The 14,260-nt window shown below is 42.4% G+C and overlaps 1 protein-coding gene across 8 annotated transcripts in view; it reads right to left on the bottom strand.

Moving 5' to 3' along the window:
- Positions 1-12,959, bottom strand: part of EPB41L5 (erythrocyte membrane protein band 4.1 like 5) — a 175,439-nt gene extending 162,480 nt beyond the window's left edge. For 5 of the 8 annotated variants that reach the window (XM_058434302.1, XM_058434303.1, XM_058434305.1 and 2 more), the window contains exons 1-2: positions 11,871-11,960; positions 5,415-5,602 (exon numbers count right to left, since the gene is read on the bottom strand). In XM_058434302.1, the coding sequence (XP_058290285.1) occupies positions 5,415-5,602; position 11,871 (189 nt within the window). In that variant the 5' untranslated portion in view covers positions 11,872-11,960. Of the gene's footprint in view, positions 1-5,414; positions 5,603-11,372; positions 11,512-11,870; positions 11,961-12,944 lie in introns of those variants that run through there. The other 3 variants (XR_009211879.1, XM_032146013.2, XR_009211878.1) reach the window with 2 other exon arrangements.
- Positions 12,960-14,260: the final 1,301 nt, after the last annotated feature.

Raw genomic sequence — 14,260 nt, 5'->3', positions numbered from 1 at the left:
CGTTAGATTTTAGTATATTCACAGATATATACAACCATCACAAAAATCAATTTTAGAACATTTTCATCACCTCAAAAAGAAGCCCTAAGCCAGGCACAGTGGCATGTGCCTGTAGTCCCAGCTACTTGGGAGGCTGAGGTGAGTGGTGCATCACTTGAGCCTAAGAGTTCAAATCCAGCCTGGGCAACGTAGCAAGACACCATCCCTAAAAAAAAGAAAGTCCATATATTATAGCTGTCAACCCCTACCACCCTGTCAGTTCCCACTCACTCAGGCTGCCCTAAGCAAGCACAATCTATTTTCTTTCCCTTACAGATTTCCCTATTCTGGAATTTCACATGAATGGAATCACATGGTCTTTTGTGAATACCTTCTTTTAACAGAATAATGTTCTCAAAATTCATCTATGTTTTAGCAGTACACTTCATTTCCTTTATGGCTAAATAACATCCCTTTATATGGATATTACAGATTTTATTTATCCATTTACCTATTGATGAGCATCCAGGTTGTTTCTACTTTTTAACTATTATGAATAATGCTGATATGAACATCCGTTACAAGCTTTTGTGTAACATGTTTTCCATTCTCTTGGAGATATGCCTAGAAATGTAACTGTTGGGTCAGGTGGTACTATTTGAATAACTGCCACACTATTATCCAAAGCAGCTGCGCCATTTTACATTCCTACCAGCAAGGTCTGAGAGTTCTGATTTGTCCATATGCTTACCAACGCTTAATATTATCCGACTTTATTTCAGCCTTCTTAGTTGGTGTAAAGCTGTATCTCACTGTGGTTTTATTTTGCATTTCTGTGATGACTTATGATGTCGAGCTTCTTTTCATGTGCTTGCTGGTCATTTATATAACCTATTTGGAGAAATGTCTATAGAGATCCTTTGCCCATTTTTAAATTGGGTGTTCTTTATATATCCTAGATACAAGTTCCTTATCAGATATATAATTTGCAAATACTTTCTCTTATTCTGTGTGACAGTCTTGTAACTTATTTGATGGTCTCCTCTGAAGGCTAAATGAAAAATTTTTCATTTTCATGAAGTCCAATTTATTTACTTTAGTTGATCATGCTTTTTATGTCCTATGTAAGAAAGTGGTGCCGGGCCAGGCGCGGTGGCTCACGCCTGTAATCCCAACAATTTGGGAGGCCAAGGCAGGTGGATCACTTGAGGTCAGGAGTTCAAGACTAGCCTGGCAAACATGATGAAATCCCGTCTCTACTAAAAATACAAAAAATTAGCCAGGTGTGTGGCAGGCGCCTGTAATCCCAGCTACTCAGGAGGCTGAGGCAGGAGACTTGCTTGAACCCAGGAGGCAGAGATTGCAGTAAGCTGAGATCACGCCATTGCACTCCAGCCTGAACAATAGAGTGAGACTCCATATCAAAAAAAAAAAAAAAAAAAAGAAAGCGGTGACAAATCCAAGATCTAAAGATTTACTCCTAAATGTTTGAGGTGATGGATATCTCATGTACCATGATTTGACCATTTACACATTATATACATGTATCGAAATAGCACTATGTACCCCCAAAATACGTATGACTATGATATATCAATAAGAAATTCCAAAAATTATGCCTATTTTTTTTCTAAGGATTTATAGTTTTAGCTTATACTTTTAGGTCTTTATTCTGAGTTAATTTTTGTATACAGTGTGAGAGCCCAATTTCATTCTTTTGCATATGGCAATCCCACTTCCCCAAGTACCATTTGTTAAAAAGACTATTCTTTTTAACATCTTGGCATCTTTGTCAAAAACCATCTGACCCATGACCGCATGGGTTTATTTCTGGGTTCTCTATTCTGTTCCACAGACCTCCACAGGTGCTGGAGAGGATGTGGAGAAATAGGAATGCTTTTACACTGTTGGTGGGAGTGTAAATTAGTTCAACCATTGTGGAAGACAGTGTGGCGATTCCTCAATGATCTAGAACCAGAAATATCATCTGACTCAGCAATTCCATTACTGGGTATATACCCAAAGGATTATAAATCATTCTACTGTAAAGACACATGCACATATATGTTTACTGCAGCACTATTCACAATAGCAAAGACTTGGAACCAACCCAAATGCCCATCAATGATAGACTGGATAAATAATATGTGGCACATATACCCCATGGAATACTATGCAGCCATAAAAAGGATGAGTTCACGTCCTTTGCAGGGACACAGATGAAGCTGGAAACCATCATTTTCAGCAAACTAACACAGGAACAGAAAACCAAACACCACATGTTCTCACTCATAAGTGGGAGTTGAACAATGGGAACACATAGACACAGGGAGGAGAACATCACACACCAGGGCCTGTCAGGGGGTGGGGGATTAGGGGAGGGATAGTATTAGGAGAAATACCTAATGTAGATGACGGGTTGATGTGTACAGCAAACCATGATGGCATGTGTATACCTATGTAACAAACCTGCACGTTCTGCACATGTATCCCAGAACTTGAAAGTATAATTTAAAAAAAGGAAAAAAAATTGTTATCTATTGGTTAATTGACCAAACATTTCCTAATTTAAAACTTAGAAGGATTTTACATTACAAGCTATTTACCAATACTAAGCTCTTAAATTAAACAAGTTTACTGTCGTATTTTCAAGAAAAAACTTAAAAATTAGATAGAAATTTCTACCTGATACCTTTGTCATTCACTGAAAGGCCTTCTCACTCTATTTAATTTTTTTTCTTTGAAGGAAGAAGATGGCTAGCTATAATCACTAGTGACCCTTATCCTAATGGGAAATGAGTATGTGCTTCATTCAATTTCTAAGATCAATTCTAAATCTTCTCCCAGAATCACAGTAGACTGGTTGAGAAAATAAATCTGAAAAGGGGAAATCATTTTTTCTTTTTTAGAAATTATTATTCTTCTGGCCTATTTTTTCCTTTAGTGACAATTTAGTAAAACAGGCCAATGACCACTTTATATCCATGCATGTACCTAGAGTTAGGTTAATAAGTACAATTTCACCTACAGAATCGGAAAGACAGTTGTTCCTTTTTATTGAGACGGAGTCTCGCACTGTCACCCGGGCTGGAGTGCAGTGGTGTGAATTCGGCTCACTGCAACCTCTGCCTCCTGGGTTCAAGCGATTCTCCTGCCTCAGCCTCCCAGGTAGTTGGGATTATAGGCGTCCGCCACCACGCCCAGCTATTTTGTATTTTTAGTAGAGATAGGGTTTCACTATGTTGGCCAGACTGGTCTCAAACTCCTGACCTTGTGATCCACCCACCTCAGCCTCCCAAAGTGCTGGGATTACGGGCGGCATGAGCCACTACGCCCTGCCCAATTGTTCCTTTTTTTTTTTTTTTTTTTTTTTTTGAGACGGAGTCTTGCTCTGTCACCCAGGCTGGAGTGCAGTGGCGCGATCTCAGCTCATTGCAATCTCCACTTCCCAGGTTCAAGTGATTCTCCTGCCTCAGCCTCCTGAGTAGCTGGGACTACAGGCGCATGCCACCGCGCCCGGTTAATTTTTGTATTTTTAGGAGAGATGGGGTTTCACCATGTTGGCCAGGCTGGTCTCGAGCTCCTGGCCTCAAGGGGCCTGTCTGCCTCAGCCTCCCAAAGTGCTGGGATTACAGGCATAAGCCACTGCACCTGGCCGACAATTGCTCTTGTTTCACAAAAAGTCCAAACTATAACTCCAGCTGTTTCACTGCACTTGTCCCCATGAGAGACCAGCTAGTTTACAAACTTCATCAAGCATACAAAGTTTAGGAAACCATCCCAGATCAGTAACTGCCATTTGTTCCACTACTTTAAAAGCTAGTGTTGTTTCTCCTCCATACTGCACTGCGTTTTTAAAAAGCTTTTTTTTTTTTTTTTTTTTTTACAAATTCTACTCTCCTACTATCAGCTTATCAATCAACAACCCTGAGACTTCATACTTCAAACATTAGGTAATAAGAAATTTCTTTCCAGTCTCTTACACAGCAATCTCAGGCTTTTCACCACATATCCAATAATATTTTAATGAAATAGTAAACACAACTCTTAAGATTCTTATCAAATAAGAAATGAGCATGAAAACTGTCCTCACAAAAACATCTCATGTTGGAATGTCTGATAAACCCTCAAGAAGCACTTACAGGAAGAAAATTTAGATGCTTTCAAGTTGTCCAGAATCAAAAACCCTAAAAATATACATTCTTATAGACAAAGATAACAAATACCCATAATGATGACTTCAAAACACTTCAAGAAATCCTGAGTCTTTGATTAATTTTATCATATTCTAAGATTTTAAAATGTATAATGTACATATCTAATACATTCCAAATTATTAAGTTAATCAGAACATCCATTTAAACAAACTCTCCAATTCCTTATACTCTCACTTGGTGAGTTTAAGGTCTTCCCGAGCTTATTCAATTATGTATTACAGCAGCATGTAGGCTATCACTTTACCCAAAGAGACTTTTTAAATTGAATTTTGGGTAGATGAGTGTGTACTAAAAAGTCTGTGGGGAGGAAAGACATTAAGGAACATCCTATGAAGCTCACATCAAATGACATAATTTATCATTAAGTCTTTGAAAGCAGAACAAAGACATGGGAAAGAGATTTGGTATTAGTAAGGAACTCAGAAAAATATTCAACTGCCCAAAACCAAAAAGCCAACCTTTTCTTCCCCTCCTCTACCCAAAAAGGCCTGTAAAAAGATAAGCTAACCCCTTTCAAACATGTCGGATTGTTTCACAGAGTTATGATTATGCATTTCTGCAAAAAAAAAAAAAAAAAACTATCCAAAATGCAAATATAACTACAACAGCCTGTCTTGAGATAAAGACTACAGTGTATGAAAAGCCTACAATGAAAAATACTTCGGGAGCAAAGAGACAGGCAGAGCTGAGGGGTATGTAGAAAGTCCTTTTTCTCACTTCACCTCATTAATGTCTGCAAGTAAACCAAATTGTGGGAAAAGATTTATTTAGAAGAAAGTAAGAAGAGTTTTAAAAAATACTGAAGTGCATAGAAGCTATAAGTCTTACAGTACACATTTAAGTGTTGTTATTCTCAAAGATGCACAATGTTTTAATAATGGTTCAACAAGGATTGTCAGAAATCCACTAGACTACAACATGTGCTGCCATCATAAAGAACACATATAAACACACACAAAACGGACTCATGCCAGTAACTGCCCTATCATTTAAATGTTTCAGGTAATTGCCACTAATTCCAAAGAGTAATACCACCAATCCAAGTACTTTTGGTCTACAGGTATCTGATCCATGTACCTGAATGTTACAGTGCCTGATCTATACTAACCCATAATACCTTTACCTATTTCCATCCAGAAGTTATCAATACAAAGCTTTTAAACAAACAAACAAAGACAGTAATCGCAAACAATGTGGAGCTCAGCAAGACCTACTTACTGGCAAGTCCACACTAACATCAGTACCATCCAGAAGGGATACCCGACACGTGATGATGGACTTAGAATCTCCAGCTGCAGGAATATGTGTGGCAGCGCGTTGTGCTTCTCGGAGTCGTTCCTTCTCTGCATGTTTACGCATAGACCGACGCCCTAGTGTTCTACGGAAGAAACTCAGCATTTTTGTCACTATAAAAACAGAGAGAAAAAGATGGCATCAGGAAAAAAATGAGATTCTCCACAACTTGCAGTCAGTCAAATGGCATTATTTAGTCAAGTCCTGTGGACATTAATAGAAATGCTACTAAAAAGGACGCCTGGGCTGGGTGCAGTGACTCACGCCTGCAATCTCAACACTTTGGGAGGCTTAGGCAGGAGGACTGCTAGAGCCCAGGAGTTCAAGACTAGCCTGGGCAACATAGTGAGACCTAATCACTACTAAAAATAAAATTAGCCAGGTGTGGTGATGCATGCCTGTGAGCCACTGCATTCCAGCTCGGGCAACAGAGCAAGACTGTCTCAAAAAATAAGTAAATAAAATAAAAAATAAAAAGGGCTCCTGGTCAAGTAAATTTGAAAAAAAAAAATCATTAAAACTGGCTACTTTTTATAAATATTCAAGACATTATACATGATAAATATACACAATTTTTATTTGTCAATTAAAAAGTAAATTAATTAATTTAAACAGCTGGCTACTTTAATTCAAAGTTTTAAAAGACTTGTATGTATAAGACACAGCTACAGTTTGGAGCTTTCTAAATTTACTGGACCATTTTATCAGGAACTGATTTGGCAGAAGGCAAACATTCATGAAGTTCATCAGGTCTTCTAAATGGATAAATTATACGTACAACATCTTGTATATCCCAAGATGATGTCAAACACTAAGGTATCCTTTGATGATCATAAAAATTCTGAGAAGTGGCCGGGCGCAGTGGCTCACACCTGTAATTTCAGCACTTTGGGAGGCCAAGGCAGGTGGATCACAAGGTCAGGAGATTGAGACCATCCTGGCTAACATGGTGAAACCCCGTCTCTACTAAAAAAATACAAAAAAAAAAATTGGCCGGGCGTGGTAGCAGGCGCCTGTAGTCCCAGCTACCGGGAGGCTGAGGCAGGAGAATGGCATGAACCCAGCAGGCGGAGCTTGCAGTAAGCCGAGATGGCGCCACTGCACTCCAGCCTGGGCGACAGAGCAAGACTCCGTCTCAAAAAAAAAAAAAAAAAAAAAAATTGGCCGGGTGCAGTGGCGGGTGCCTGCAGTCCCAGCTACTAGAGGAGGCTGAGGCAGGAGAATGGTATGAACCCGGGAGGCAGAGCTTGCAGTGAGCTGAGATGCACCACTGCACTCCAGCCTGAGTGGCAGAGCAAGACTCTGTCTCAAAAATAATCCTGAGAAGTTCCATTTCTTTTCTGAGCATTCATAATAAAAATATAAAAACAATCACCTATTTCAGCTAAAATACAAATATAATTCAAATTTCCTAAGTTTTGTCAAATATTCTATTACATACAGATTTTAAATAACTACTTAACATAAATCTTTTTAATGTCAAAGTACTTTAATGCTACTTTTTTCCTTAACTCTATAAAGAACATTAATGTTAATCAAAGCAGTTAAAACTGGTGGAAACACAAAAAGTCACTTTGCTATCCTAATGTGTTTCATTTGCACAACAAAGAGAGTTTAAGTACACATAAGCCAACAAATAAGCCAAAAAGACTATTAATTCCAAAGAAAACAAGAAGCTGTGCAGAAAAGGAAAAGTAAATCACAATACACTACACGACTCAGCTGCTAATGATTTAAATGTCAAATACTATATACTGATCAAACAATAACTACAACAGAGAGGAGGTATATAATAAGAGGTAGGGGATACAGATATGGAAAGAGCTAATTCCTCATCATGCATAACAGCAAGCCAACAAGTCATTACTAAAATTAAAAAATCAAGAATTAGCAGTAAGAGCATTTGATTTAAAATGTGAAAATGACTGCCTCGGGAGAGGAAGCACAAGAATTCAGGAGAATGCTGTTTTTCAAGAGTAGCCTTCAGATTAAATGACTTTTTCAACTAGATTTATTTATAAACCCGATAAAATCCGATTTTTAAGATACTACCATATTAAAATGTCTATACACTGAAGATTAACCTACGCATTTTACACATGTATACTCTTGTGTAATTAGGTAAACTAATCCCAAGGAAATAACTAAAATTTTAGTTAGATAACTTTCCAGTGTCCCAAACACTCATATATAATACCTGGTCCCAGTCTCTTTCTCCAGATTTTTTGTTTCCAGATATTTCTCCCTTTGGAACTTGCTATCCAGTCTCATTTCAGCCGCCTAAGACTGTACTTGTTATCCCAGATTTCTAAAATCCTGTGTCACAGAATCCCTACATATTCCTTTTAACTCCACCAATATCTCCCAAGAAACATTTCATGATATCCCACCACTGCACTCCAACCTGAGTGAGAGTGAGACTCTGTATCACAAAAAGAAAAAAGAGCAAGATACGAAAAAGTCCTAAAAGATAATTTAAAAGATGTTCATAAAAACGAACACCTTTAACAGTATCCAAGAAAATCCAAATGAAAAAAAATAAGATATTGTCTGTCATTTAAAGACTCAAGATAGGAATGTGAGAAAAAATAATCCTCATACATTGGCCTTTTTTGGAGGGAGACTTGACCATGCTATTAATATGTTTTTAATTTTTTTTTTTTTTTTTTTTTGAGACAGTCTCAATCTTGTCCCACAGGTTGGGGTGCAATGGCGCGATCTCGGCTCACTGCAACTTCCGCCTGCCGGGTTCGAGCGATTCTCTTGCCTTGGCCCCCTGAGTAGCGGGGATTACAGGCACCAGCCACCACGCCCAGCTAATTCTTGTACTTTTAGTAGATACTGGGTTTCACCATGTTGGCCAGGCTGGTCTCAAACTTCTGACCTCAGGTGATCCGCCCGCCTTGGCCTCCCAAAGTGCTAGGATTACAGGTGTAGGCCACCTCACCAGGCCAATATTAAAAATTGTAACATGCGTACTCCTTACTCAACAGTTCTATTTCCAGAAGGATAACCTAAAGAAAAAAAAAATCACACACGTGCTTTAAGTTGTAGCAACAGGATTTTTCGGGGCATAACTGATTTAAGAAAATTTTAAATGTGTTCATCAATGTGCAAACAGTTAAACAAGTTATGGTACACACAATGGCATACAATACAGTTGTTTTATTTTTATGTTTTTTTTTTTTTTTTTAGAGACGGTCTCACCCTAGCACCCAGGGCTCACTGCGGCCTTCATCTACCATGCTCAAGGGATTCTCCCACCTAGGGCTACAGGCACATGCCACCCCAGCGGGCTAACGGTTTTTTAAATGATTTTTTGTAGAGACAGGGTCTTGCTACTTAGCCAGGTTTGTCTCAAACTCCTGGCCTCAGGGAATCGGATTCCTCCCACCTCAGCCTCCCAAAGTGCTGGGATTACACGCACGAGGCACCAAGCCCAGCCGTAATACAGTTGTTTTAAATAAATAGCTGACTTAGATATGACAAAATTTCTAAGTGAAAAATCAAATCACGGAACACTGAAGAGAGTTTTATCCTACACTGAGATGGGATACATGCACACACACACAGACACTAAACAGACACACAGGTAAACTGTTGAGATTCTCTCTGAAGAGGGGCATGTCAGAGGTCACAACAAGAATATATGGCTGGGTACAGTGGCTCACGTCTGTAATCCCAGCACTTTGGGGGCTAAGGTGGGACTGCTGGAGGCCAGGATTTCAAGACCTGCCTGGGCAACATAGCAAGACCCCACCTAATTTTTTTTTTTTTGAGACAGAGTCTCGCTCTGTTGCCCAGGCTGGACTGCAGTGGCGCGATCTGGGCTCACTGCAAGCTCCGCCTCCCGGGTTTACGCCATTCTCCTGCCTCAGCCTCCCAAGTAGCTGGGACTACAGGTGCCCGCCACTACACCCGGCTAATTTTTTGTTATTTTTTTTAGTAGAGGTGGGTTTCACCAGGTTAGCCAGGATAGTCTCGATCTCCTGACCTCGTGATCCACCCGCTTCGGCCTCCCAAAGTGCTGGGATTACAGGCGTGAGCCACTGCGCCTGGCCTAATTTTTTTTACTGGAAAAAAATAATAATATGAATGCGTCATTAAAAGTTGTGGTTTTTTTTTTTTTTTAATAATTGTGAAAAAAGTCTTCTCATACTCGCTTTTCCCTTCCCACCTGCACTCTTCCAATTCCACTCTTCATGTTGAAGCCACTGGATTTTTGGCAACCACAAATCTGATCCCTGTTCTAAAATCTTTAATGGCCCTGGTCCTAGATGCAGCTCCTCCTACTTGCCTGACCCATCTGTCAACCTACTCCCCACTGTTTGCTCTGCTCTTGTACTCTTTCTGCTCGGCCCATGAGTCTTGTTAATTCTGGACCATTTTTCATTAGCTGTTCCACCTTTCTGGAATGCTCTTTTTCCACTTCACCTCTCTTCCACCCGTTCCCACTTCATTGGACTAACTTCAAACTTATAGTTCAAATGTCTTATTCTCAGAAAAGCAATCTCAAACTTGTGAGTCTAAATTCGATGTCTCTTTTAGTACTCTTAGCCTTTTCGTTATAACAAAGAAATTGTCATTAAATATCTGTTAATTATTATTTTTTTACTAGCTACTTCTCCCACTCACACACAAGGACAAAGGCTTCGTCTGGCTTGTTCACTACTTTGGCCCAACAGCTGGCTTAACCCACATCTCGCCTGACACACTAGAATGACACGGTGGAATTTTTGGATGGTAGGTCTATGTGGCTTCCAAAAAAACAGTAGTTTCTACTCTAGTTCCTAACTAGAAGGATTTCCTTTAGAATCATAAAATGCAAATTTAAGCAATCCTAAGTTATCAGAAGTTGGTAAAGAAAGTATCCAAAACCCAAGAGTTAGTCATGAAATATGTATATTCTTACATGACTGGTGGCCACAATATGGTAATTGCTTTTTCATAAAGCAATATAACAACATACAGCAAATGCCATTAAGGTAACACTATATCTTGCCCCAGTAATCCCAATAAAGAAAATGCAAGCGAGTAATTCAACAGCAGTTACGCATATCGTTTTCGAATAAAGTTAGCCTATTTTCTAAAGCCTGCACACCATCTTTATACGCACAAATAATCCAACAAGGTTAACTAGAGCTCAGCAACGGGTTATGTTAGAAACTGAGTTAATGCAGTTGTGGGTTACATTAGAAATGTACACGGTTATGGGAATTTTCCCCGTAATTCTTTAAAAACTTTTATTATTAGTCTAAAATATTGCCAAACATTTTAAGAGTTGGGTCTCGCTCTCAGGTAAAATTCGAGTAACCACAGAAACAATTAACATTTACACACCAAAGAACCCATCATTAGCACGACAACCGTCCCGGGTGGGGGCGGGGCGGGCCCTTCAGACCTCGTCTTTCCTGGGAACACACCTGCCTCTCCGTTCCCAAGAGACTCAAGTTTTTCTCAAATGCAAGTTAGCTCGAAAAGTCCACCAAGACCGTGACACAAATTCAGTTCGCTTCCCTTGAGACTTTTGTCTCTCCCGCTGGACGGCAGTCTCGCGGACCAGCGAGCGGTGCCCGCGGCCCGAGGAAAGCGTCCGCCAGGCAAACATTAACCTGGCTGCCCCGGGCCCTCCGCTCCGGCCCGTCGCGCGGTATCGACCGAAACTCGGCGGCCCTGCCTCATTGGCCGCCGCCGCCCCTCCCTCCGGCGGGATTAATGCCCTGCCGGCCCGACAAGCCAGGGGTCGGCCGCCCTAGGGTCTGGGTGCGGCCCCCGCCCGCCTCCCCGGGGACAAGGCCGCCACCGCAGGCGCGGGCGAGGAAGGGTCCACTCCGCTAGGAAGGCAGCGGGCTGTACCGCGGCGCCGCCGGGCCTCGCGCTTACCTGAGCTGGGTACGGCGCGGCCCCGGCGACCAGAGGGGAGAAAAGCCGAGCAAGGCTGAAGAAGGGGCGGCTCCTCGGGAGACGCCGAGAAATGGCGCCCACAACGAGCCCACCGGCTCTAATCCCTGGAGGACCCCGGCCTCCCGCCCGTCCGCCCGCCCCTTAAAGCTCCCTCCCAGCTCCGCCCCCAGGGCGGAGCGCTCCGCTCTTAAACGGGCGATGACACCGCCCCGGAAACTGGCCGGCAGGGCGACTGGAGAAAAACTGGCGAGGCCGGGCCCGGCCGGGCTGGAACTAGCGCCAGCAGCCGGGCGTCCGCGGCTGGTTTAATGGGGCGCTGCCGAAACCGAGCTCCCGCTGCGGCCCTCCGCCCACGGAGGAGGCGCACGCCCGCAGACAGACCCCAGGTTAGTCCTATCACGAAGGAGGCTGGTGGAGCTGGCTGCTAGATTCATTCATCCATTCGTTTAAGAGATTAATTCCTTCGCAAATACTTACTGAGAGCCTCTCACGTATTTCCTCCCTTTTTTTCCTTTGTAGGGATTAAAACATATTTAAATCTCTGCTGTTAAAGTAACTTTCACTCTACTGGGGAGAGAAACAGTAAACAAATAGGTGTCAAAAGGTGATTAAGTGTAAATGAAGAAAAATAAAACTGGGAAAGAGAAAAAAAGATTACTGCTTAGCAGAGTGTGGTTACTTTAACAAGGTGACATTCAGTCCGTTCATTCTACAGGTAATTTATTGAAGTGCCTGCTTACTATGAGTTCTGTGTTCTAGACACGAGATACGACAGACAACCAAGACAGACACAAATCCTTCCTGGAGTTTACGTTATAGCAGGAATATAAACGAGACATAAAATAAACGAGATAAATTAGTGAAATTAAATACTGTTAGACATTGGTAAATGCTAAAGAGAAAAGTACAAGTAGGGAATAACGACAGGCAGTGAGGGTTTGCGATTTTACACAGACAGCAGGTCTCAATAAGAAGGTGGCATTTGGCTGGGCGCGGTGGCTCACGCCTGTAATCCCAACACTTTGGGAGGCCGAGGCGGGCAGATCACGAGGTCAGGAGATCGAGACCAGCCTGGCCAACATTGTGAAACCCCGTCTCTACTAAAAATACAAAAATTAGCTGAGCGTGGTGGCGTCTGCCTGTAGTCCCAGCTACTCAGGAGGCTGAGGCAAGAGAATCGCTTGAACCCGGGAGGCGGATGTTGCAGTGAGCCCAGATCATGCCACTGCACTCCAGCCTGGCGACAGAGCCAGACTCAATCTCAAAAAAAAAAAAAAAAAAAAAAAAGGGTAGCATTTGAGTGACGACCTAGAGGAGGTGTGGGAGGAACCCTGTGGCCAGCTGGGGAGAACCGAAGGGAACACCAAGGGCAAAAGGCCCTGCAAGGGGACAGGTCTGTCTGTTCAAGGAAGGCCAGTGTGGCTAGAATTGAGGAAGCAAGAGGAAGAGGAGGAGGAGGTGACAGTCAGAGAGGAAAGGGGTAAGATGGAGGGCCTTGTGAGCCCGGGCCAGAGCTCTAAGAGAGGTGGGGGAGCCACTGGAAGGTGTTACCTTGAGGACCCTCCGCTCGCTGAAACGAAAAAAGATAAATACTCACTGAGCTTCTTCTGGGGATTTGGCACTGCCCTCTCCTCCACCACCCCAAAACGTAGTAGACAGGCTTGGCAGCTCATCTCTGCCTCATGTGGTGTTGGCTGGGCAGTTCAACAGGTGCTGGAGCTGCCAAGGTGGTTTCACTGGTCTGTGTGGCATCTCCGCTGGGATGGCTGAAAAGAACAGCTGAGTTCTGCCTGGGCTACTCTCTTGCAGGCCCGTTGGTGTGGCCAAACAGTGAAAACAGAAGCTCCGAGGCCTATGAAGGGCCATGCCCAGCTGTCACAGAGCGTCCCTTCTGCTGCCTGTTAATGGTTTAAGCAAATCACAGAGCCCGACCAGTTTCAAGGAGATGAAAGAGACTCTACCTCTTTTCTTTCTTTAAATATTATTAAAATAGAGAAATTTTCCTTCTCCACCTTTTAAAAACATCTTTATTGAGATCTAATGCACCCACTTAAAGTGTACACTTCCATGGCTTTGGGTATTTTCACAGAGTTGTAGAACCACAACCACAATCTAATTGTGGAATATTTTCATCACTCTTCATGAGAGGAGCGGCATGGGTGTTCAGGGATGGCAGGAATTGTTGGTGGTCATCTTGAATCTTTATCTCAACAAAAAAACGAAATGATATGGCAGGGGGAAGCAGCAATGGTATAGATGAAACAAGAATGGGCCATAAACTGAGGCTGGGTGATGGGGACATTAAACTATTCTATCTAAAATTTTTCATAATAAAGTCCTTTAGACCGAGTGTGGTGGCTCATGCCTGTAATCCCAGCACTTTGGGAGGCCGAGGCTGGAGGATCACTTGAGGTCAGGAGTTCGAGACCAGCCTGACCAACATGGTAAAACCCCATCTCTACCAAAAATACAAAAATTAGCTGGGTGCGGTGGCACATGCTTGTAATCCCAGCTACTCAGGAGGCTGAGGCAGGAGAATCGTTTGAACTCGGGAGGTGGAGGTTGCAGTGAGCTGAGACTGCACCATTGCACTCCAACCTGGGCGACAAAGACTCTGTCTGGAAAAAAAAAAAAAAAGTATTTAAAAAAATACCACCTGGACACCTGTAATCCCAGCACTTTGGAAGGCTGAGCCTCAAGAGTTCTAGCCCAGAAGTTCGAGATTGGCCCGAGCAACATGGTGAAAACCATTTCTACTAAAAATACAAAAATTACCAAGGCTCAGTAGCCTGCAACTGTAGTCCCAGCTACTCGGGAGGATGAGACAAGAGAATTGCGTGAATTCAGGAGGCAGAGGTTGCAGTGAG

Source organism: Hylobates moloch, unplaced genomic scaffold, assembly GCF_009828535.3.
Source record: "Hylobates moloch isolate HMO894 unplaced genomic scaffold, HMol_V3 SCAFFOLD_24, whole genome shotgun sequence".
NCBI classification, from domain to species: domain Eukaryota; kingdom Metazoa; phylum Chordata; class Mammalia; order Primates; family Hylobatidae; genus Hylobates; species Hylobates moloch.
Note: the sequence above shows the minus strand (reverse complement) of the source record. Positions and strands in the feature narration are given on the sequence as shown.